The sequence below is a fragment of the Salvelinus fontinalis genome, chromosome 41 (assembly GCF_029448725.1).
Source record: "Salvelinus fontinalis isolate EN_2023a chromosome 41, ASM2944872v1, whole genome shotgun sequence".
NCBI classification, from domain to species: domain Eukaryota; kingdom Metazoa; phylum Chordata; class Actinopteri; order Salmoniformes; family Salmonidae; genus Salvelinus; species Salvelinus fontinalis.
The window spans coordinates 15,358,765-15,384,998 of NC_074705.1; the positions used below are offsets into that span (position 1 = coordinate 15,358,765).

A 26,234-nucleotide genomic window follows, 5' to 3' on the forward strand; every position below is an offset into this window, starting at 1 on the left:
CACCCTGACCTAACCAAAATATAAAGAAAACAGAGATATCTAAGGTCAGAGCGTGACAGTACCCCCCCCCCCCCCCCCCCCCCCCCCCCCCCAGAGGTGCGGACTCCCGGCCGCAAACCTGAACCTATAGGGGAGGGTCCGGGGTGGGCATCTACCCTCGGTGGCGGCTCCGGTTCTGGACGCAGCCCCCCCTCCTTACGCTGATCCCTCCGCCTTTGTAGAACCGGACCGTGGATCATCGCCGGAGGCTCTGGACTGCGGATCATCGCCCCGGACTGGGGACCGTCGTTGGAGACCCCGGACTGGGGACCGTTGCTGGAGACCCCGGAATGGGACCGTCGCTGGAGACCCCGGGCTGGGGACCGTCGCTGGAGACCCCGGGCTGGGGACAGTCGTTGGAGGTTCCGGACTGTGGCCCGTCGTTGGAGGTTTCGGACTGTGGCCCGTCGTTGGAGGTTTCGGACTGTGACCCGTCGTTGGAGGTTTCGGACTGTGAAACGTCGCCGGAAGCTCTGGACTGGGAACTGTCGCCGGAAGCTCTGGACTGGGAACTGTCGCCGGAAGCTCTGGACTGGGAACTGTCGCCGGAAGCTCTGGACTGGGAACTGTCTCCGGAAGCTCTGGACTGGGAACTGTCTCCGGAAGCTCTGGACTGGGTAGTGTCGGCAGAAGCTCTGGACTGGGTACTGTCGCCGGAAGCTCTGTACTGGGTACTGTTGCCGGAAGCTCTGGACTGGGTACTGTTGCCGGAAGCTCTGGACTGTGAAAGCGCAATGGAAGCCTGATGCGTGGTGCCGGAACTGGTGGTACCGGGCTGAGGACACGCATCTCAGGGCGAGTACTTTAGAGGAGGCACGGGACGTACTGGACTGTGGAGGCGCACTGGGGATCTGGAGTGTACACCTGGCACAATGCGTCCTGGCTGGATGCTCACTTGAGCCCGGCAAGTGCGGGGCGCTAGCACAGGACGCACTGGGCTGTGCAGACACACTGGAGACACAGTACGCCGAGCCGGCGCAGGATATCCTGGTCCAAGGAGGTGTACTGGAGACCAGGAGCGCTGAGCCGGCACCATCCGTCCTGGCTGGATGCCCATTCTAGCCCGGCAAATGCGAGGAGCTGGAATAGAACGCACCGGGCTATGAATGCGAACTGGAGACACCGTGCGCATCGCTGCGTAACACAGTGTCTGACCATTCACACGCTCCCCACGGTAAGCACAAGGAGTTGGCTCAGGTCTCCAACCTGACTCAGCCAATGTCCTCGTGGGCCCCCCCCCCCCCCCCAAAAAATGGGGCCTCTCGGGCTTCCGTGCTAGCTGTATCCCCTCGTATCGTCGCGTATTGCGCCATGCATCGAGTTCAAACTCTCACGGATTGGTCTGCGCTCCGCTTCATTTTCATAAGTCTACATGTTTTTTTTGTTTTATACTATTAACTTTTACCAATGATCCACATCAACAATCACACTGGCAGTGACAGCGTTTACAGAGGAAGCAAATGAATGTAGGCTATACCAACTGAAGGGAACTAACAGTAAATTGGCAGTTGAATATGTTTGGTTATTAGGCCTACTGACGGTTGATACTGATAGTAGCTAATATCATAATGGCGCCGGAGGGGATGGCTGACGTTTTATAGGCTCCTAACCAACTGTGCTATTTTGTTAGTTTTTTTGCATTGTAACTTATTTTATACATAATGTTACTGCTACCGTCTCTTATGACCGAAAAGAGCTTCTGGATGTCAGAACAGCAATTATTCACCTCGAACTGGACAAAGATTTTTTTTGTTGATATGCTTCAGTTTGCTACCATATGACTGGTCTCCAGCGATTATAAGGTCAAATAGATCTAAAACAAGTGTCATTTATATTTACAATTCCCTTCTACAAACAGATTACTAATTTACCTAGCTCTTAACAAAAAAGAATGCACTTAATTTTTTCCAATAGAAATAACATGATTCTCCATGCACTGTAATTTACAACTTGATGAGAGCTTATGTTATGTTATTTCTATTCTTTTTTCTCTTGAAACTGGTAGGTTCACTAGACCTCATTCATGGTTTCCTCGTGCGTAAAGGTGGTGGAATTTAGGGAATCTGCCACACCCTCATTTATTTATTCAATCTCCACCCAAAACGAATAGCAGGTGAATAGCACGCATGCTATTCTCACGCTTAAGTTCAAGGTCAGAATTAACAAGTGCATAAAAAGAGAAAAAAACATTCCATTTACCTGCACTTAACTCGGGTTGGAATCGGGCCCCAATGTGTTTAAAGAAGAGCATGATAGAAGAGGCCTCTGCATCAATTATAGTGTAAGAAGTTATGCCTTTGCATGAACATTTATGCTTTTATATATATGTGTTTATGTTCAAACAGAAAACTGTACAAGCACACTCACACCAACAGCATTCTTGCCACACTAATTACATCAACAATACACTGTTTCCTATTACAATTACTTACACAAACTCTGCCATAATTGAAACAATCCTGACACAGCCATTCACATGCATCCTCTTTCCAATTTATGCAATGTTCTCTTGAACCACTGGAGATTTACTTAACCATGTCAGCTCAGGATTCAATTTAGCATACTTGAGTAGAGGGCCTATTTAATGTTAATTAGATGTGTAATGTAACAAGGAATAGCAGTATAATGAATCTGCTCATGTAGATAATGGGTCTAGCCTATCCTGTGGCTGAAAGACTGTTATTGGAAATCCCCTCAACCACACACACACCACTCTCCCTTGTGATGCCTTTTCAGAGGAAATGGATTGTGTCTCAGGCAGATATTTCAATACGGCATGGCCAGACTGTAAAATAGGATTTGTCGTTATCCAGGGAATAGATGTACACATCATCTGTGACAGCCACAGCACCCTCTGTTAGGGAACATGCAGTACAGGCACATTGGGAGCTTTATATCGTAAGTCAGCTTCAGAACCAGCCTCAGAACCTTCTCAAGTCTAGAGGAAATGAGAGGTCCTTCTCATGGCTCTGGTTTCTGCCAAAATCAGTGTCAGAGAACATTTCACAGATAATCCAATATGTTCACAACTAAGGTTAAGGTTATGGTAAGGTAAACAGTAGATCAAATCGAATGTTATTTGTCACATGCGCCGAATACAAGAGGTGTAGTGAAATGCTTACTTTACAAGCCCTTAACCAACAATGCAGTTTTAAGAAAAATACCTAGAAAAATAAGAAATAAAAGTAACAAATAATTAAGAGCAGCAGTATAATAACAATACCGAGGCTATATACAGTACAGGGGGTACTTGGTTACAGAGTCAATGTGCGGGGGCACCAGCTAGTCAAGGATGTATTGAAGTCTGTGCCAGCCAACAGATGATGCCTCTGATGATACAGAATAATTCATGAACATGGACACAGAATTGGTCACATTGTGGATTTCATATGGTATTGTGCATTTCTGGTTTGAGCAGAATGGACATACACAGAGCCTAGGTTAGACATTTATGACCCCCATTGATACTATGATGAATGGGCAGGGGTGGACTTTGTGATTTGGGGGGGCCAATCTGAGCTCCCCCCACCTAAAATATACGTAAAATGTACCATAAACACAACCAGTCATGATGTTTTCATCTGATTGTCAAACAAATCACATCAAAAAGTAGGTTAGGTTTGCACGTTCATCCCAAATAATTCCAGCATCCAAACTGTGCACCCGCCAAATTTCTGTCAGTTTGCAAGCGGCTGAAACTATCTCACCGGAGAAAGCATCCGAACAAAACAGCTCCCCTCTGGCTTTGGCATTATGGGCTATTGTGTGTAGACTGATGAGGTGAAAAAATGACGTCATACATTTTAGAATGAGGCTGTAACTTAACAAAATGTGGGAAAAGTCAAGAGGCCTGAATACTCTCCGAATGCACTGTATATATATATATATATTTTTTAGTTTGTTTGTTTTTTGCTCAGAAGACTTGGGGCGTCAAATCAAATCACCCGTGGGCCAAATTCAGCCCATGGGCCACCAGCAGTGTTCTGCCCTAGAGTCTAATGGCCTTGAGGCTGGGTTTCTACTAAGCTAGCCTCGTCAAGAACCAGGCTTCCCTAATACAGGAAAGCCTGGAGACGTTCATGGCAGAAAAATAGCTAAATAAGGGTGTAGACCCGGTGTAAATCAGTGACGCCTTGCTACACGCCAAACCAATCAAATGCCTTGCTTGTCCGCCGCTCCAATAGTGCTCACTAGATTAGTGCCGTAGGTGCAACAGTGCGTGGCGATTCATTTTACAGTCTATGGTGAGGACGGCAGGTGTCATGACGTTGCCCTCTTTGGGTACAGCGAGCACTACCCCCCCTCCCTCTGCACCAGCCTTTTTCTATGCAGAATCCCCCTATCTCTCTGTCTCCTACAACCAGGCTGCTGTGGTCAGAGAGGTCGTAAATTCCTGGAGGAGATTATCTCCTCATGGCCACAGTATAGAGAAAGAGTGAGTTTTCATAGAGAGAACAAAATAATTTCTTCCACTTCACAGAACTTGAGGTCCGAACAACATTTATTTCTGGAGAAGGTATAAAAGATCGGTGAAGAATCCAGCTACGAACTGGTCCGTTTGGTCAAATTTTGTGAAACTCATGGGAGACAATACGGCCACATTACCATAACGCTGTTTATTTAATAGCCTCAGTTATGAGGCTTACATCTAATTGTTGTATAAGATGAATGAGTGAGGATGATACTGTTTGTGAAATTGTGTAATGTGATTTTGGACTGTTTAATGAAGGAAACTCCAATTCCCTAAAAAGTTTCACTAAGTCATTGGCACGCCCCCAGGGGCACAGACAGGACCTGGCTTCATGAGACAGCCCTTTTCAATGTTCTGAATAAAACCCCCACCCGGGTTTTCTATCACCGGACCAGCTTACCTCGATAACGAGAGGGCCAAGGTTTGAAAGGAGACCGAGCTTACCTCAATTACGAGATGGCTAAAGGTTGCATTCCAGCTTACCACGAGAGGGCCAAGGTTTGAGTAGAGACCATAAACCTAAGGTTTGAGTAGATGGCTGAATCTTTTAACCATACCACGTGGTTAAACTCTTAGACTATCGATACCGACAGAATAAGAACAAGTCTTTGATATTAATTACTAGTCTGCAGCTAGGAATTCGGTATCATTGAACGCGAAGACCGACAACCGCCGAAACAGCTACTCTATAACGACACGAATGAATGTCACTCTGAACTATCCATTCTAACCAGGACAGAGAGAGAGAGGGTGGACAGACTCTCCAACAGAGACTAACTTTTCAACAGAGATCCCGACGACACACTGAGCGTAAATATATATATTGATTGCAATTGTTCATGAATGAGTGAGCGTTCATGTGCAAAGGATTAGCATTTCAATTGTTATAATTATCAACTTTGTAGTATCTCATCTCAGTTGACCCCCACTTCCCTTTTTGTCTAACAAGCCGCCATAACGGTTTAGCCCGCTAGGGCACATCCCCTATCATTTCTTTGTAACCATATCTTGTTTGTTTGTTATGCATTTCTGTGAGTACTTAGTAAATACATGATTTTAAGACAATTGATGTATGGATGACTCATAGTGAAGACTGGGTTCATGTAGACAACCAACAATTTACGACGTTTGGAATGAGACTAACGTGAGGTAAAAAATCATTAATTAATTTTGAAGACTAATTGAGTTATTGGAAAAATTTGGAAACTTATAACTTTGTAATCTGAATATTTTCCTTGGTGCCCCGACTTCCTAGTTAATTACAGTTACATGATTAATCAGTTTAATCGCGTAATAATATTTACAGAGAGTTATTTGATAAATAAGTCTTCAGTTTTAATGATGCGACACCGGGAAATCGCTGATTTAAAATCCCATCAAAATATGTTAATGTAGTATGTCGAATGTGGGTATAGAGCACACGTCTGACGAAACACAATCAGTTTTTCCTTCAGATTTTCTTCCATTTTCTGCAATGTTGCACACTAGCATATGGACCAACTCTCTGCAAAATGTGTCCTTTCCAGTCTTACAACAATGACGAACATATCACGAAGCACCAACGGGCGTGTGGGGGGAGGGTTCTTTAAATGTAACATCCAATCATAATCTTCCTGCTGGGAGCCTGTGTACCATTCAAACCTCCAAGGGAGTCGTGAGAGCGACGTGATTTTGGAGGTATGGCAATGTGAGACTCCTACTAAAGTAACATATGGAATTGCTTTAAGATGGTCATACCAAGGATGAATTAGCTATTTGATTTTCAATTTTAGGACCCCTGTAGGTATAAAAAATATATATATATAAAATAAGTATTGGATGAGACATTGAATTTGGCCTTACGTCTATTAGCCCATAGAAACGCATTTAGTAACAGATTCATACATGGAAAAACAGATAGTCAAACATGTAATCAAAAGGAAGTAGGTTTTGAAGTATCTGTCCTATATCTGAGAGATATAAGAACGCTCAGAAAAAAAATTTACAATCATTTTTATCCTGGAATTACCTGTATACCTTTGACGTGGAAATGCCCTTTCACATCCATTCATTTTTCGTCCCAGTTCCAGGTTGACGCTTGTGGGTGTTGGAGAGAAAAACGGAGAACGCCATCGTTTTCGTGAGAAGACCGATTTTCAAGATATCTCCTGGTTTGACAACAGTGGAGGCTGCTGAGGGGTGAATGGATCATAATAATGGCTGGAACGGAGCAAATGGAATGGCATCAAACACCTGGAAACCATGTGCTTGATGTTTTTGATACCATTCCACTGATTCTGCTCTAGTCATTACCACGAGCCCGTCCTCCCCAATTAAAGTGCCACCAACCTCCTGTGTCTGACAATCACCGCTGTAGCTCTACCACCTTCCACCGCAGATGCAGAAGGCCGACATAGGCGGATTGAGACGCAGCCCATGCAAAAATATCTCTATCATAAACAGAACATATTTTGATGGGGATTATTTTATTATGTCTCGAGTGGAGCATGGGGGAGCCTCAAGCGGAGAAATTATTTTATTTTATGTCCAGCTCATGAGGCCCCTTGATGATATGTAGCCTGAGGCAATTGCCTCGTCTGCCAAATGGTAAGCCTGCCAGTGTGAATGGGACACATTGGTAGAAGGCATCAAATTAAATTGTATTTTTACTTTAGATCAGAGACTTGAATCAGATTAAATAGAATAAGGACATACGATATAGCTCAGTTAGTCTCCATTGTCTAGTCAGGGTCATAGTGAACATCCCAGATGGCATCCTATTCCCTATAGTGACCAGAGCCCTCAAAAGTAGTGCAGTATATACGGAATAGGGTGCCATTTGGGATGCACAGTCATCTAGTCAGAGCGGTTGATTCATGTAGCCCACATCCCATTTCAGTCCCCAGCAGTGTCAGATTAAGTGTCCTCATTAACACAGCTAGCGACTGTCCGTGACAATGTGAAGGCTAAGCCACATAGGATTTATTATACCTTCGGCTGAATTTATGATACACTCCCATCTCATCTATGATATTAACCAGCGAGAAAGAGTGGAGAGAGACAGACAGACAGAAAGAGGGTGAGAGAGGGGGAAGAGAGAGAAAAAGAAGGGGTGGGGAGAAAGAGACCGAGAGTGAGAGGGTATAGAGCAAGAGATGCAGAGAGAGCGAGAGAGAGAGAATGGCTTTGCCATTCAGTGCCATCTTGTGGACTTGCTAGAGCAGTTCAGTGTCTTACTCAGAAAGCACCAACTCAAGGTCAGATTTATATCTCACTGTAAATGTCAACTATACCAGTTTAATTTGTAAAATAGGTCATAAAAACCTCTGAGCATAGTACACTTGGATTGTGCAAAACAAAGGCCATGAGGTCTTATGAACCACTTTGTGGTAAAGAGTGTTTCAGGGGTATGGAAAACTAGATGGATGTCTGTATTTGGAAGTAACCAAAACACATGGTTTGAGTCATGTAGGTGGAGTAGACTATTAAGGTAACGCCCAAACAATATATTTAACGCATTGGACTGGTAATTCAAAGGAGATGTGCAGGCTGAGGCTTGAACAGACATAAAATGACGTTCAACATATCAAGGATCTACTGGATCCTGTCAGACTTTCTTATCAGTCTGACAGGATCCAGTGGAAGATGTTAGACATGGCTTAAAACCTGAATCATAAACAGATACGTGGCGAGAGACTGTCACACTGACCTTGTTGGTTGGCCTGTGTGAGATAATGATTCTTGAGCTAGGTGAACATCCTTTGACAGACAGACATAGATAGTGAGAGAGAAAGAGACAGAAAGAGAGAGAGAGGAATACAGATAGCAAGGGAGCAGTGCCTCTGGTGACTCATTCTGATTCCACGTCAGCCGTTTCAATTTCAAACTCCCACTGTGCGCAATTCCACAAAGCCCTGTGTTCTCTGATGTCCTCCAACTCTACCGTCTGGGCTCTATCCCCTGGGATACTTCCCAAATGCCACATGACTCCCTACATAGTGCACTACTTTTGACCAGGGCCCATAGTGCTCTGGTTAAAAGTAGTGCACTATCTAAGGAATAGGGTCCCATTTGGGATGTAGGGCTAAGTTCTACTTCCTGTCTTTTAAGAGATGAGCAGTACCTATTGGTTAGGAGCTTTAGGTTGTGGGGCTGCCCTATACACTGTAAGCCCCAAAGTACAAGGCTGAGAGCCCTGGCGGGTGGTGCCAGGAAAATAACCTCTCCTTCAAAGTCAACAAAAGAGCTGATGGTGAACTACAGGAGACAGCAGAGAGAGCACGTCCCCATCCACATCGACGGGGCCTCAGTGGAGAGCGTCAAAAGCTTCAACTTCCGCGGCGTGCACATCACTGACGACCTGAAATGGTTTTATATATAGAGTGCATTCAGACCCCTTGACTTTTTCAAAATTTTGTTCATTACAGCCTTATTCTAAAATGGATTAAATCGTTTTTTCCCCCTCATCAATCTACACACAATACCCCATAATGACAAAGCAAAAACAGGTTTTAAGTAATGTTTGCAAATGTATTACAAATTAAAAACTGAAATAGCACATTTATAGAAGTATTCAGACCATTTACTCAGTACTTTGTTGAAGCACCTTTGGCAGTGATTGCAACCTCGAGTCTTCTTGGGTATGACGCTACAAACTTGGCACACCTGCATTTGGGGAGTTTCTCCCATTCTTCTCTACAAATCCTCTCAAGCCCTGTCAGGTTGGACGGGGAGTGTCGCTACACAGCTATTTTCAGATCTCTCCAGAGAAGAATGGAGTTCAAGGCCGGGCTCTGGCTGGGCCACTCAAGGACATTCAGCGACTTTTCCCGAAGCCACTCCTGCGTTGTCTTTGCTGTGTACTTAGGGTCGTTGTCCTGTTCAAAGGTGAACCTTCGCCCCCAGTCTAAGGTCCTGAGCGCTCTCGAGCAGGTTTTCAACAAGGATCTCTCTGTACTTTGCTCCGTTCATCTTTCCCTCGATTCTGACTAGTCTCCCAGTCCATGCCGCTGAAAAGCATCCCCACAGCATGATGCTACCACCACCATGCTTCACCGTAGGGATGGAATTGGCCAGGTGATGAGCGGTGCCTAGTTTCCTCCAGACATGACGCTTGGCATTCAAGCCAAAATGTTTAATCTTGGTTTCATCAGACCAGAGAATCTTGTTTCTCATGGTCTGAGAGTCCTTTAGGTGCCTTTTGGCAAACTCCAAGCGGGCTGTCATGTGCCTTTCACTGAGGAGTGGCTTCCGTCTGGCCACAGAATGCTGCAGAGATGGTTGACCTTCTGGAAGGTTCTCCCATCTCGACAGAGGAACTCTGGAGTTCTGAGTGACCATCGGGTTCTTGGCCAGCTCTAGGAAGAGTCTTGGTGGTTCCAGACTTCTTCCATTTAAGAATGATGGAGGCAAATGCGTTCTTGGGGACCTTCAATGCTGCAAAAATATTTTGATACCCTTCCCCAGATCTGTGCCTCGACACAATCCTGTCTGGGAGCTCTACGGACAATACCTTGGTTTATGCTCTGTCAACTGTGGGACCATATATAGACAGATGTGTGCCTTTCCAAATGATGTTCAATCAATTGAATTTACCACAGGTGGACTCCAATCAAGATGTAGAAACACCGCAAAGATAATCAATGGAAACAGGATACACCTATGCTTAATTTCGAGTCTCATAGCAAAAGGTCTGAATACTTATGTTAGTAAGTTTTTTTTAATCCATTTTAGAATACGGTTGTAACATAACAAAATGTGGAAAAAGTCAAGGGCCCTGAAAACTTTCCAAATCCACTGTACAGTATATATATTATATAGTTATTTAATTTCAATCAATCTGTCCCAGACTGTAATGTATTGCCCCGGTCAAGGACAAACACATCTCTCTGTAGAGTGGAGCTAAGGTGGTCCATATGTACTCTTTCATTTCACTGAATAATCGATGCTATTCCACTCCATTACTCAATGGAGGAATAAAATAAAATACCTGCTGAGATTTGACTGAGATTAGTCATACAGCAATTACCATTGAAAACGTGCCATACTCATTTCCCACAATGAACCCACAGTGTAATTTTATATCCTATTTTGGGGCACAGAAATTCACAGGCAATAAAAACAAATGTTTGTTTGAGAGCCTTTAAGAGAACATAAAAGCCATCTGGCACACAGTATAAGTAAATAAATAAATGTGTGCACTACTGGTTAAGCAGAAATTTTCCTTACTGTGAAAACAGTGTATTAGTTACTACTGACAGACAGACTGCTGCATTAAACAGAACAAGACAGATCTCAATAGTGACAGTATGACAGTTTATTTATCAGGTTGTGTAAAGGCAGAGCTAACAGTAGTTTCATATTTCTGTTAAGCAACACAAAGATGTAGGTATACGTTTCCAACTGATAAAAATGCAAACTCCACAATCTAGCTTTGAAAATATTATTGAAGACAGAGAGTATTGAACATAGATCTTAAATGATTGTCGACAGTGAGGTGTCCGATTTTTTTTATGTTAACATTCTTTTGTTTGATAATCGAAAAGAGGACTATAAAATAATATCATTTAATGTACAAACAGACAAGAGAAACACGGTTGCAGCCCTTTGAATATCATAATTAGCAGCAGGTGGTTGATACAAGAAAAATAATAATTGCATAATAAAAAGAGCTAATGTTGCAAGAATACAAAACTGCACAATAAAATCAAGTAGCAAAATCAGATGTAAACTATGTAGCATTACTGTAGGCTATTCAGCAATACAAAACATTGACTGAAAAAACATTAAATTCCCCAAAAACAGTTAATGCCATAAGTAGTAGGGCTTAAATCTAATCTAGACAAACAATTAAACTAGTACATGTGAGACAAGGATTTGCAAAGATTTTTTGTTGTTGTTGTTTTTAAATACACTCCAGTTATATTAACAAATAACAAAAGTGCAGAGTAAAAATAAGTGTTAGAATTCAGTGCAACATTGCACAAAAACTAAAAGGCTATAGCAGGCTATATCAGTTCACCAATACAGGACTATTAAAGGCCCAGTGCACCACTTTTGTGAAAAAAATTGTATTTTCCAAAACATTATTTATAGTTTTTATGTTTTTTTTTTTTTTTATTATGATTTTTCAGGGGGTGCTGCAGCACCCTTACTACCCACGGCTATGAGGGCACCTACTGCTAGATGGGTAAAAATAAAAAAGCAGATATTGAATATTCCTTTGAGCATGGTGAAGTTATTAAATAGGCTTTGGATGATGTATCGATACACCAAGTCGCTACAAAGATAAAGGCGTCCTTCTTAACTCAGTTGCCGGAGAGGAAGGAAACCGCTCAGGGATTTCACCATCAGGCCAATGGTGACTTTAAAACAGTTACAGAGTTTGATGGCTGTGATAGGAGAAAACTGAGGATGGATCAACGACATTGTAGTTACTCCACAATACTAACCTAATTGACAGAGTGAAAAGGAAGCCTGTACAGAATAAAAATATTCCAAAACATGCATCCTGTTTGTAACAAGGCACTAAAGTAATACTGCAAAAAAAAATCCAAAGCAATTCACTTTTTGTCCTGAATACAAAGTGTTATTGAATTTGCCTCAAACATAACACATTATTGAGTACCACTCTCCATATTTTCAGACATAGTGGTGGCTGCATCATGTTATGGGTATTTTATTTTTTTATATTTCACCTTTATTTGCTTGTAATCATTAAGGACTGGGGAGTTTTTCAGGATAAAAAAAAAATGGAATGGAGCTAAGCACAGGCAAAATCCTAGAGTAAAACCTGCTTCAATCTGCTTTCCACCAAACACTGGGAGATGAATTCACAGTTCAGCAGGACAATAACCTAAAACACAAGACCAAATCTACACTGGAGTTGCTTACCAAGATAACAGTGAATTTTCCGGAGTGGCCGAGTTACAGTTTGGACTTAAATCTACTTGAAAAACTATGGCAAGACCTGAAAATGGTTGTCTAGCAAGGATTAATAACCAATTTGAACAGAGCTTGAATAATTAAAAAAATTATAAAAATGGGCAAATGCTGTACAATCCAGGTGTGGAAAGCTCTTCGAGATTTACCCAGAAAGACTCACAGCTGTAAAAGAAGCCAAAGGTGCTTCTACAAAGTATTGACTCAGGGGTGTGAATACTTTTGTCATTGAGATATTTATGTATGTCATTTTCAATACACTTGCAAACATGTCTAAAAACATGTTTTCACATTGTCATTATGGGGTATTTTGTGTAGATTGGTGAGAAAAACATATATATTTAATCAATTTTGAATTCAGGTTGTAACGCAACAAAATGTGGAATAAGTCAAGGAGTATGAATACTTTCTGAAGGCACTATATGTACACTACAGTCTCTCTTGCTCGCGCTCAGCTGAGCTAGGCTCTCCTGGGGCAGCAAGCCTGAGCTTGTTGATATAAAACAGAACACAGGGTAACCTACCAGATACCAGACAACTGCAACCTTAGACAACTCAAAATAAGGAGCTATGATCAGGTCAAAAATGTACCCGTTTAAACGTGAATAGTTATGAGACCTGATCTTTCATCATAGCACTTTACACAGTAGGCCTACCATGCACTCAACAACAGCGTACCTTGTGACACATAAAGCTTCCCTACTGATCCTGATTACAGACTTAAAGGACCAGAGGCCTTTTCATTGGCCTCCAACCGTCCACTTGAACACAAAGAGGAAGTAAATTCCCATCTCAAAGTCTTTCAGGTGGACTGAATGGCATCCACCGCAGGGAAGCTGGATCAATAACGATTTAAAATCAAAGTGCTTAAAGCAACGTAAATATACAAGGGAGAATAAATTAATAACAGTCTGACAGTAATAAGATTGTTCCCAAGCATTGTGAAATCAATGACATTGTTTCTACCATGTGGTCAAATAACTTGAAGTTTAAACACTTCCCACTAGGCAAAAACAGGTCGAGTCAACCTGGTTCCCATGTCATTTCAACCAAAAAAAGTCCATATGAAGACGTCAAATCAACGTGGAAAACTGATTGAGTACTTTTTTCCCCCAAAGCCAATGTAAGATAATTGTATCTTTTTAAATCACCCAACTTTTAACCTAGATCCAATGACATGGTGTCATTTTTGGTTGATTCCACATTGAATTCAAATTAGTTAAAGTCAATAAAATGTCAATCAAAACTAGACGTTAAAATGACATCTTTGCCCAGTGGGTTACAGGCAGCTTTACATGTACGTTAAGGGTTCAAGCAGACGAACAATAAGACCTACTTGGCTACTTCAGAATGAGAAGAGGATTAACACAGAAATATTTAGCCTAACCAGGGGTGGCAATCTGGCCAGTTACTCAATAGATCATGTAATACCATATTCTGTTAGTTCAGTATATTCATATAATGCCTGGGGGAAAACCTTTAACTATTTGTAACACCAGACTTGGCCTATGCCACAAAAAAACATAAAACTTGTAACATCAAACTATACCCCATTGTGTCAGTCATCCAAGCATTTCGCTACACTCGCATTAACATCTGCTAACCATGTGTATGTGACAAATAAAATTTGATTTGATTTGATCCTGCACTGTAGTAGTTTATTTGCTCTTTGTCGAGTGTACATAGGGGCTATTCTTCAGCCAAACAGATTTGACATGGGTCTGGATTTAAATGAGCTTTTCCTGGACCAGTTAAGCTCCTCTGTCTCACAATGTGCTGGGAACGGTGTGCTGTGAACTATCTGTGAAGATCTGAAGCGGATCTTCTGAAGTTTGGGCCTCATCTTGCTAAAGGACGATTTCCTCAGCAAGGGTTTCTGTCTGGCCTGGTCTGCTCCATCACCAGTGTCCTCCTCACTGTGACCGTGCAGTTTGAGGGGCATCAGATTAGACTGGAGAACTTTAGACAGCCTCCAACGCCCCCCATCCCCATAGTCTGTGCTCTCTGAGTCCGAGTCGCCGCCACCACCCGCCCCGATGATGTCACGGATATCAACGGCCACACTGTTTGTAAGATACTGACACGCCTTTTTCCCATTGTAATCTCTGGCCTCTACGTCTGCGTCATAGGCTCCTACCAGTAACTTCACCACCTCAACTTGGTTGTGCATTGCTGCTAAGTGTAGTGGCGTGTAGCCAGCACTTGACTGGGCGTTGATGTTGATGGGCACTGTGTGTTGTTTGGCAAAGTTTACGATAAGCGCCAGTAGTTCTTGTTTGCCCTGCTTGGCGGCCCAGTGCAGGCAGGTGAACCCAGTCACAAAATCCTTCTTCATGACAAGGTTCGGTTCACAGGAAAGGAGACGGTGGAGACTCTCCCATTGGCCGTCGGATGCGCACATCATCCATTCGTGTTCCAACGGGTCCAGAGTGACTGAAGCACCGTCTTCGTCTGTAGTAGAGGAAACCACAGAGGCGGAGTCTGAGTTCCGCAACACCATGCTGCGTCGCACCTGGAGGGAGCTGTTCATCATGAGCTCAATAAAGTTATTACGGCTACCTTTAGTTGTGTTGCTGTCACTCCCAGATATGCTCTGTTGAAAATCATAATATTGGCCTTCGTCTGCCCCGTCCTCTGATGAAGGGTGACGGGACAGCAGGCTGTCCTGTGCATTAGTTGGAAATGGACGTCTGGGTAAGTGGAACATAGAGCCATCCGCGGATGTAGGCAAAGGTGACGCCTCAATCACTGCAATTTGCGGTATGTCGTGCGGTTGCAATGTCTGCTCTCCATTGCCACCAAGGCCTAACGCATTTCCCATATTGTCTGATAACCTATTATTCTGAACTACAGACCTTGTTGAAGCAGCTCTTTCTACAATTTTACCTTCCAAAATAATTCCAGAAATGTCATGCGGTCTCGCTCTCGTGGCATTGTCAGTTCCGTAACCTGAGCCAGGTGAAATGTCTTGTGCCTCTTCGTTTGCAGTGGTTTCCCAAGAGCGCACATCCGCAGCAGATGATACTGACAGATGCAGTTGTGGTGCACAATCTTCTATCAAGTTCTTATATGATTTTGATATAACAGAACCGCTGTCCTCTTGTTCCAATAAGGTGCCTGTCCCGTTACCATTGTATTCGCTGTCTTTTTCCACGGTACACTTCAATGAAACTCGATACTTCTTTTTTAAACATACAAATTTCACTCCATTCTCCAACTTTACAAATGCGACATTGTCCACGTATGCCTTGAATTTCTCCCGAACAATTGCTTTCTGGTCAGGGTCTTCTGGGAAAACAGCTTTGAAATAGTCAATGAATATCTGGTTTTTCACTCTCCCCCCTCGCTCGGTTAGAAATTGAACAACCAGTTCTTGGGTGCACTCGGTCGCCATTACTGATTTAAAAAGAAATAAATTAAAAGGCTACGGCAAACCACTTACAGATCTAAAAATAATCTTCCTTTTTATGTTTATAAATTAGCTAGAGTTGAATCAGCCCGTACAATTACGGTTTTCACCTGCTCTGGTTGGTGTTGTCCCATCACATCATCCTCAGACCTTGTTGTGCTTCTTTGATACAGAATAGAAATTAATAGAAATGTCACCCCAACCAGAGTTGAGTAAGGAAGGACCCACTTTTGCTAGCAGACCTGTCTATCCGTTTTATTTCTATGGTCATAGCGATCCACTACAGAGACATTAGAGAAAGGAGGAGATGGGAATTCCGTTGGGTAATGAATGAATGAACGTATAACCAAAGATTTTTATAACTAACCCAAGACAGACCAGAGTCTGTCGTTTCCAATGGGAGGAAATTATTCAAAGTGGGCAGAACAGGCAAGGAGATGGGAAGAGCCATGCACGAGCTAGTGAGATCTTATTGGCGCGTTCTAGCATTTATTTGCATATTTTCGTTAGGGAACGCATACTATGAGGTGCGCGTGTGCAATAAGGCAATTCACACTCCTAAACAACGTTTATGTTTTACTTTGGCAAAGGGTAAAGTCTGCAAAACGCAGTCCACTCTGTTTGTTATAGATTACAGTTTTGGAAACATAAAACATTATGGGGATCAAATGTTTCATCGATTAGAAAATTAGCAGAATGTAGGCCAAAATCCATCTCACTCCATCTTCTCACCGTGCCGGCCACTGGGCTTCCTCGCAGCACCATATTTGGTAGTGAGTGGAAACGCCAACCGGATGCTTCACATTTATACATCCGGTTTAATATCTGGCTCAATGTCTATCTGTGGTATAATGCAGCGTTCAAAACATCCGGGAACTGAAAAAAATACTAGGTCAAATAATGAATCTGTATTTTAAGGTCGGAAAGTCAGAGCTCTAGGAAGAGTAGGAATTCCGAATTGGATGGCTGTTCAAATCAATTTTCCCAGTCGGAGCTCGTTCTTTCCCAGTTATCTTGAACGTGGCATAACGCCCCAAACAGCAGAATGTCAAACGATTGCGTTCACTTGTAATGCTGCTTCACGTGGTTGCAAAACTAATCTTCTCACAATCCCTTCTGGAAATCAGGGTATGAGTCGAGAAACCTGCCTATTTCCATTGAAAGTCCGTAATTTCACGATTTCAGAGAACAAGTTAATTATCCCACATCTCGGAAAATGCTTATTGTTCACTAAATGCATGCTAATGTTGTGTTTTTGAGTTAACGCCCAGTCGACTCCCATTCACTCCATCGTCCCAGAAATGCACCGCGTGGGCCGGCGTGGCTCTTAGACGACGCATGGGCAACGTACACAATGAGCGTTAATACGATTCCAATGGCGTTCCCCATCTCCTCAAAAGTATCTCTGTCCACGCCTCCTAGCAACCACCATTGGGAAACTGTGACCCTTGAAACGCCATTTTGAAATATATATTAGTGGTCGGTCAGTCAAAGTCGCGCAAAGAACCAAAATGTCTACTTAGTTTCACACCATGTATGTCCAACGAATTTCCGGAGCAGTGGTTTATACCATTCGTTCTATGGGGGTCGCTATATAGTAACTAACAATCCTGTAGTTCAAAATAACTACTCTGTACTCAGAATTTGATGAATACATACCACAAAATCAGAAGATCTAGTACTTAATATATATATATATATTATTTTGTTAAAACACAAACATAACTGTCACTCGTGTCTCCCCAGCCATGAAAACAAGTGTGCAAGCCTACATTCCTTTCATGGCTACGTAGGTAGTCGATTTTTCAACGTTTTTAGTTGAGCCTATTTTCTTTACAGCCTGTTAGTATTTGTAGCTATTAGCTGCTTTATTCCGAGATGACTACGTCGGATGTTGCCCAGGGGGTAATTGTTGTGTTTAATTCAATCGCTAAATAATGTATATCTACAGTTGTAAAACTTACGGCACGTTTAGCTTGCTAGTTAGCATGGTTACGTTCCAGTTCGTCTTTATTGCTGTCGCGCTGCGTAATCCTGGAAGGTAAACACTTATCTGGGCGTTGTGAGATCTGACCGTCTGCACAGCAGGATTGCAATAAGACGACCTGGAACTGATTAAGTAACTTTTTCACTATCCAGCTAGCTATGTGTCTAACAGCGTAGCTCCAACCATAGTTTCTAAAAAGCAGGGTTTTACTGCTGGAACTTGTTTACGCCCTTTGAGCAAGAATTAATATATGAAATGCACATAGAACAAAATTAGCCGCGATCTGTCTAGCTAGTTTGCCAACGCATGGGTTAGTTTGCCGATGTGGCAGCCAGTGAAAGTTAACTTTGTGTGCTAGCTACAACATCTAGCCAAATGTATGCTGCTGAAACTGATCTGCCATCTCCAGGTCTATCCACAATCAGTGTCAGTAAAGTAAGGGACAGGTCAGGTAGGGTGTCATTCATAGACATAGATACATATTTGCGTGTACTGTAGACAAATGAACATGTAGCCTTGTATGGGTAAGTAGTGTACACACAATGAAAACATAGGAATATAAGATTATTTACCTAGGTTAACCAGTCCAAGCTGTTGTCAGATATTGTCATATACTGAGATGGCCTAATGTTGGCTATGTCTCCCTATAACAGGACAAAAATGCCCGGCCCCTGTCCTTGTCTGGCCATGTTGGCTTCGACAGCCTACCTCACCAGCTGGTCAACAAATCAACATGTCAAGGTTTCTGCTTCAATATCCTCTGTATTGGTGAGTAACGTTGTGATGTTACATTAAAAGTTCAGCCACCAGACCAGTATCCCCTTTTTAGATGGGGAAAAAATTGCCCATTTCCTCTTAATTCATTTCAATTAATTTATTCTGGACTTGTGCCGAGAATTTTATTTTTATTTTACCAGGTAAGTTGACTGAGAACACATTCTCATTTGCAGCAACGACCTGGGGAATAGTTACAGGGGAGAGGAGGGGGATGAATGAGCCAATTGTGAACTGGGGACTTTTAGGTGACCGTGATGGTTTGAGGGACAGATTGGGAATTTAGCCAGGACACCGGGGTTAACACCCCTACTCTTACGATAAGTGCCATGGGATCTTTAATGACCTCAGAGAGTCAGGACACCCGTTTAACGTCCCATCCGAAAGACGGCACCCTACACAGGGCAGTGTCCCCAGTCACTGCCCTGGGGCATTGGGATATTTTTTAGACCAGAGGAAAGAGTGCCTCCTACTGGCCCTCCAACACCACTTCCAGCAGCATCTGCTCTCCCATCCAGGGACTGACCAGGACCAACCCTGCTTAGCTTCAGAAGCAAGCCAGCAGTGGTATGCAGGGTGGTATGCTGCTGGCTTAGAATCCTCAATGTCATTCTTTGGAACTGTCTAAAATGTATTTTTCATTTTCCTCAAGTTTGACCCAAAATTTACCAAGCAATGTTATCACTAAGATTAGCAAATAGTATTTCCCCTCACTATCCAGGCGAAACGGGTATTGGCAAATCCACCCTAATGGACACACTGTTCAACACTAACTTTGAGAACTTTGAGTCGTCTCACTTCGAGCCCAAGGTGAAGCTGCGAGCGCAGACCTATGACCTGCAGGAGAGCAACGTGCAACTCAAGCTGACCATCGTCAACACAGTGGGCTTTGGGGACCAGATGAACAAGCAGGAGAGGTGAGGGAAGTGCAGTCGTGATATACCTGGGTCGTATTCATTAGGCACCAAACCTAACAGAACTTGTCCGATAACTTAAACCCTTTGTTTTAGTGTTTCGTAAACTTTTTGCTACTGTATCCTATGCTTTACCGAATATGACCCTGATGCTGAATGACAAAACAAAGCACATTATTTGATCTTTTAATCCACCACAAAATCACATGTTTTACTACATATGCTATGCAACTTCTGTTGGAATATCTGCTCTCTGAATGTTTCCTTCGGCAGCTACCAGCATGTTGTGGACTACATTGACACCCAGTTCGAGTCGTATCTACAGGAAGAGTTGAAGATCAAGCGGTCCCTCCACAACTACCACGACTCCCGTATCCATGCCTGTCTCTACTTCATCGCCCCTTCAGGACACTCTCTCAAGTCCCTGGACCTGGTCACCATGAAGAAACTGGACAGCAAGGTGAGGTCCTAAAGCTAAAAGAAGCTGTCACTATTGCATTTCTTTTCTCTCTTTTGATTTTTTGTTCTGGCACAGTTCTACAGCATTAGTCTATAAATATGAACTTTTTTTCATAATTGTTGTTTAAATGTATAATTAATTAAGGGGGTGTTTTTATTTTTATTTAGTGTTATAGAGTATTTGGGCAGTTCAGGAAGTGTCATGGCGGTTGGTAAAAACTGGGAGTTGCATGATGAGTAATTACTACTGTGTTACTGTGACAGGACTGAACAAGTCTGTCAAAGCGGAATGTTGACTTAGTTCAGCCACTGGGCAATCACAGAAGTCTGTCCTGACTGTGCTTTAGTTGTATGTTTAGTTTTTTTTACCTTTTATTTAACTAAAGTCAGATAAGAACAAATTCTTATTTACAATGACGGCCTACCTCGGCCAAACACTAACGACGCTGGGCCAATTGTGCGCCGCCCTATGGGACTCCCAATCACGGCCGGTTGTGATACAGCCTGGAACCGAACCAGGGTCTGTGGTGACGCCTCTAGCACTGAGATGCAGTGCCTTAGACCGCTGCGCCACTCGGGAGCCCCATAGTTGCATGTTTTACAGTACTGTTCTTTCACAAAAGGGAATTTGTTTCTACTTGTAAAATGAATGATATGTCCTGTTTGATTCTTGAGGGAATAATGTCAATTCAGAAAGAAAATGTATTATTTATTAGACAAACTGTATTTCTTTTGTAGGTCAACATCATTCCTGTCATCGCCAAAGCAGACACCATCTCCAAGAGCGAGCTCCACAAGTTTAAGATCAAGATTATGAGTGAGTTGGTCAGTAACGGTGTCCAGATCTACCAGTTCCCTACCGACGACGAGACCGTCTCCAAGATCAACACGGCCATGAATGTGAGTTGTAGAACATTCCCTTGGCGTCTTTCAGGCTCTCTGCCCAATTCCATTCCTTACAGTGGTGAATTTGACTGTGCTAGACAGTGCACCTCAGTGAGTATGGATACATGCACACAGTAACACGATTATTGTGGATAGTTTGATGATAACATTTACATGCTTTGGAAGAACGATTTCCCTAATAATCCCATTTACATGGACACATCAGAAATCAGGCTACCTGATGGGACTTTGATCAATACAGAAAATATGCAATAAAAATAAATGTTCGACGACAGCGACATGTTCTTTTTTAGAAAAAGTTCGGACTTCTAAAGTTTGTATGAGAACAACTTCAAATATTCCTACTTTAATTTTTCCCGATCTCACTTCACTCACGCTAAAGAGGGAGGCTCGCTCGGCTGGTGCTAGCACATGCGCAGATAACATATTCATACCTCGCCTATTCCTCTCTGATTTAGAAGATACTGTTGCACAAACAACATGCTGATTTATGTCCTTCATGGAGTTATCAGAATTGTACGGGAAGGTCTGCTCAATCCAAGAGTGCAACCAATTGATTACAGCATTACCCCAAAAATGGAGGAGGTAGGGAACTGGTCTGTCTGCCCAATATAAGGATCAAAACTGGCGGAGGAATAAAAATAGCAAAAATAGGAAAGTATACCAGTTTAATTTGAGTACCCGGATGTTGACAACTGTGCCATACAGATTGCGAATTAGTTGGGAAGAGATTTTTGATGTACCGATTCCATGGTACAGGGTGTATGAGTTGATATATAAAATGCAAGATTCAAGACTTCGGTGCTTTTCAGCCAAAATTATTATATAGAATTCTCGCCACCAACAAAATGTTGAATATTTTTTGGCATAAAATCATCGAAGCACTGCAGATTTTGTTGTGAGGATACAGAATCAATAGACCATTTGTTTTGGTATTGCCCTCAGGTAGCCTGTTTCAGGTCTCAGGTTCAGGAATGGCTGAAAATGCATAGATCTAAAATTGACCCTAGAAATAGTACTGTTAGGAGATCTGGAGAGACTGGGTCAGTCAATTGCTAATATACTAATACTCTTAGTAAAAGTATTTATCTTCAACTCGCAATCTGGATTCTATTCGATTAGATAGATTGAAATTGTACGTTAAACATCACAGCATAGTTGAAAGATATGTGTTGCGTAGAAACCCGAAGAGGGTGGCCAGCAGAGATAGATGGGATGGGCCGAGGGAAGCTGAGGGTGGCCAGCAGAGATAGATGGGATGGGCTGAGGGAAACTGAGGGTTGGGATGTGGAATTGCAGACAAGTGGGACTGGAGTTGTTGCGCGGGAGATACGTTGTTTTTTTAAAAGTCAAAATAAAACACAATAAAAAGTATGTTTGAATGACACTGAGGGGCAGTGTTTTTACAGCTAATGCCGGTTTGCCTGAGGCTGATGCCATGCAGGTGTTTGTACACATGCATATACACACACATTCAAATAAACGCATACAAGAACACACACATACATGTAATAGTGCCAGACATGCACACAAACATATACAGTTGGCATTGCTGTTATGATTTTAGTTGTTGTGTTTTAAAATGTTTGCTGTTTTCTTCTGTCTTTAGTTCATTCTCTTGGTTGTTGGTGCATTGGGGGGTTCTTGGGGGTGGGGAATGGAATGAATTGTATTTTACATTTTTCTTCTTGGGGGGGGGGGGGGCTTGTAGGAGGGGTCTCAAATGGTTGAGGGACAGCTATTGGGGGATCTTGGAGGTTTCGGGTTCATGTTTTTTGGCCTGGTGGGAGATCTGTCAACGTGCCCTTGAGCAGGGCATTGACCCTGGATGCTTCTGTGTGTCGCTCTGAATGGGAGTCTGTTGGATGACTGGTATGATGTAGTTGAGCGGCTTCACTGCATGTTTCAGATATTAAATAAATACAAAACATGCTGATTTAGGCCTACAACAGCACTGGTATCAGGGTGTATTAGCTAGCTATGTTTGCTCTGACTCAGTACATTTATTAGCTAGCCAGTGGCTAACAATAAAAAAAAAAAATTGCAGACAGTAATATACACAAACTAATAGTGTCATTATAGAACGCTTGTGGATGTGACAAATACACATTTATTTGATTTAGATTTATATTAAGAAGCAGCATCGTTATCATCAACATATTGGTGAGGGAGACGAGTCGCATATCACACCTCCTCACCAGTAGTGTTCAAGAAACCAAACATTGAAATAACGTTATAGAAGAAGAGAAACAGTTCATGTATCAATACCGGTATACCGTCCAACCCTAGCGTATGCTTTCTTTGATTTTTGACTATACTCTGATTTTAAGATCAGCAGAGTAAGGTGTTTACATGATTTTGGCAGTAGGTTAAGTATGGCATCAGTCACTTTAATATTGATTTAATGTGCATGTAAATGTACTCCGTGTCTTCTATGATCTATCTGCTAATGTCAGGGTATCCTGCCTTTTGCTGTTGTGGGGAGCTCAGAGGAGGTGAAGATTGGAAATAAGATGGTCAAAGCTCGGCAGTATCCCTGGGGTGTGGTGCAAGGTAGGTAAACTTGTTTTACCGTGTAGGCTTCAGGCTTACAGCTTTCTTTGAAGTGAAGTGTCTATGGCTCTGCAGTACAAATGCCAGGAGGTAAAGGTCTGTCTTGTTTCAGTGGAGAATGAGAACCACTGTGACTTTGTGAAGCTGAGGGAGATGCTGATCTGTGTGAACATGGAGGACCTGAGGGAGCAGACCCACACGCGCCACTACGAGCTCTACCGCCGCTGCAAACTGGAGGAGATGGGATTCACAGACACGAACCCAGAGAGCAAGCCAGTCAGGTACGGAGAGAGCAGTGTGTGCGCGCACGGTTCTCATAATTCTGGGCCTGTGATAACCAGATGAGATGCATAGATTAAAAGGTCTGTGGAAAAACATTTAACATTAGACAGCGAGAGGAGGCTGTACACTTAGTTTTAAACCGTGTGGGTCTACAGCCTGCAGGAGACCTATGAAGCCAAGCGTCACGAGTTCCTGGGAGATTTGCAGCGGAGAGAGGAGGAGATGAGGCAGATGTTTGTCCAGAGAGTCAAGGAGAAGGAGACTGAGCTGAAGGAAGCTGAGAGAGAGGTACTGGACACACACACACACCGTGTCCTACTGTGACAGCATGCTATACAGGTCAGCAAGAGACTTATAGGTGTAGACGTGGCTTTCAAAGACTCATGATTTGTAACTAATCATTAGCAGGGGAAATCATCACAGAAAGCCCATCTTCAATGATCTTTCATATTCCATGAATGTATTTTTCGTTGAAGAGATCCACGTGACAAGCGTCTTTGGGTTTTTAGAAAAGCACTAGAAAGTCGAGCTATTAAAAACACTTGACGTCTTGATATTTTCCCCTCAGTTGCAAGGTAAGTTTGAGCAGCTGAAGAGACTGCACTCTGAGGAGAAGAGCAAGCTGGATGAGAAGAGAAGGTCCCTGGAGGACGAGATCAACACCTTCAGCAAGAAGAAAACCGCTGCCGAGCTGCTCCAAGGCCAGCCCTTCAACACTAACGCCAACCTCAAGAAGGACAAAGACCGTAAAAAGTAAGATGCATGATATTGTAAAATAAGTTTCCCTTCCAAGATGTTTATTGCTGAAATGTTTTGGACAGCTCAAAGCTCTATTACACATTAATCTATCCTAATTCAATCATAACTTATTTGCCATCTCAATTTCATGATGCATGTGCAGAGACTAACAAAAATGAATGTACACCAGAATTGTATATTGTCTGTGTGTGGACTGCAGGCATTATACAGTCATTTTAGTTCATCAGTGTGATTGTATTTCTGATTGACAGGAGCCTAGAGATGGAAGCTAAGGATGTTAAGTTAACTTGTGACGAGGCTACTAACCAAAACCACAACAGTTGCTTCAGAAACCTGTGAAGTCAGTGAGATGATAGGGAGGGTATAAAGAAAGCATCCGTTTGTTTGTTTTTTTAGATAAGAGGAAACTTGATTTGACAGTTGATAGGAAAGCTTAGTTAATGAGTATAGATGTGTGTTATGATGTAGTGACACAGATCTCTAAATGATTTCCTCTTTTTCATTGGGTCTTTAGCTCTGGGTTCATGTGAAGAAATAAATGGACAAAGACCCCCTCCCATCAGACAGAAGACGAATAAATACAAAATGGAATACATTCACCGATCGTCGTCATTGTTTGCCTTAGTCAACTCACAAATGTTGTTTGTCAAATACCAGCCAGAGTATTGATAATTCTCTTTTTAATACTGGTAACCCTTTGTATTACTTTTCACTTCTACAGCTAGAGGGTGCCAAATGAACAAGGTCTGGTTAGGGTTATCATTGAAAATACTGTACTTCACACCAAACAGAAATACAATTTGTTTGATGGTCAACAGTACATTGACATTCAAGATGTATTTAATTGTCCAATCTCGGAATTAGTTGTGTTACCGGGTTGTCTTGAGTATTGACTTTACTGGGATAGCAGATAATGTGGAGACTTGAACTTGTTCCAACTTTAATTCTGCAGATAGAATATATATTTGCATGTCTTTAAAATATGCTGTTCACCACTAGTGTGTATTATATCGCTTGATATTTATTCTATGCATTATTATTGTAGACTCATGTGTTTCTGGATGGATTCCATGTATAGTAATACCTAGCACTGGTCCAGGTCGTTCCTCACCTCATGTTACATTAGTGGAGGAATGCGTACCAAAGACCAGAGCTACGTTATATCCACGCATGCGTTACATTCCAATCACTGAGGTATTACTTTTTAAACATTTATTGTATGCCTTTTATGTGCCTTACTGCCACAGATACCTTGTATTTTATTCAAATGCTAAAGAATGAAGCAGCTCCTGACATGGGAATTAATTTCTGAAGAGTGAAACCAGGTTTTTTTTTTGTTGCTCAATGACCTTTCTGAATAGAACACTACGTCAAATGGTTTCGACATAAGGCACCTCGGGCTATATTGCCAATATACCACGCTAAGCGTACATATGAACATTCCTTAGCCGTGGTATATTGGCCATATACCACACCTCTTTGGGCCTTATGGCTTAAAAATAGTATGTTGTGTGTGTGTGTGGAATGATTGATGTGATAATTGCCAGATGTATTTTCCCTCTCAAAGGATACCTTTGAAAATAACTTGGCTGTGTAATTTAAGCAATATTTTTTGTACACAGCTTTTTTCTTAACTCATATGAACTGAGGTTTGTTCTTAGGTGTGGAGAAGGGTTTATATCACCAAAAAAATAAAACGTTTGTCATACATACCGGTAACATGTCGTTATTTCACTGTACTAATACATTTAAGAGAGTTGT

At 42.4% G+C, this 26,234-nt stretch overlaps 2 protein-coding genes across 3 annotated transcripts; one reads left to right on the top strand and one right to left on the bottom strand.

The window, feature by feature from the left end:
• Positions 1–10,783: 10,783 nt before the first annotated feature.
• On the bottom strand, positions 10,784–17,929 carry LOC129840746 (ankyrin repeat domain-containing protein SOWAHC-like). The gene has a single exon (XM_055908896.1). The coding sequence runs from the start codon at positions 15,822–15,824 to the stop codon at positions 14,127–14,129; it is 1,698 nt and encodes a 565-aa protein (XP_055764871.1). The 5' UTR covers positions 15,825–17,929; the 3' UTR covers positions 10,784–14,126.
• On the top strand, positions 17,622–26,183 carry LOC129840747 (septin-10-like). 2 transcript variants are annotated; one of them, XM_055908898.1, is made up of 10 exons: positions 17,622–17,744; positions 18,480–18,594; positions 19,322–19,517; positions 19,788–19,974; positions 20,712–20,873; positions 23,336–23,432; positions 23,545–23,713; positions 23,870–24,002; positions 24,283–24,467; positions 24,988–26,183. In XM_055908898.1, the coding sequence occupies exons 1-10, from the start codon at positions 17,718–17,720 to the stop codon at positions 25,001–25,003; spliced, it is 1,287 nt and encodes a 428-aa protein (XP_055764873.1). In that variant the 5' UTR covers positions 17,622–17,717; the 3' UTR covers positions 25,004–26,183. The 2 variants fall into 2 exon arrangements, with proteins under 2 accessions (XP_055764873.1, XP_055764874.1); XM_055908899.1 differs by lacking the exon at positions 17,622–17,744 and adding an exon at positions 17,986–18,350.
• The last annotated feature ends 51 nt before the right edge of the window (positions 26,184–26,234 follow it).

Coding starts and splice junctions, on each gene's coding strand:
- LOC129840746 (XM_055908896.1), bottom strand. CDS start 15,824: ATGGCGACCGAGTGCACCCAAGAACTGGTTGTTCAATTTCTAACCGAG.
- LOC129840747 (XM_055908898.1), top strand. CDS start 17,718: ATGACTACGTCGGATGTTGCCCAGGGG. Junction 23,714..23,869: donor CCAGAGAGCAAGCCAGTCAG/GTACGGAGAGAG, acceptor GTGGGTCTACAG/CCTGCAGGAGACCTATGAAG. Junction 24,003..24,282: donor TGAAGGAAGCTGAGAGAGAG/GTACTGGACACA, acceptor TTTTCCCCTCAG/TTGCAAGGTAAGTTTGAGCA.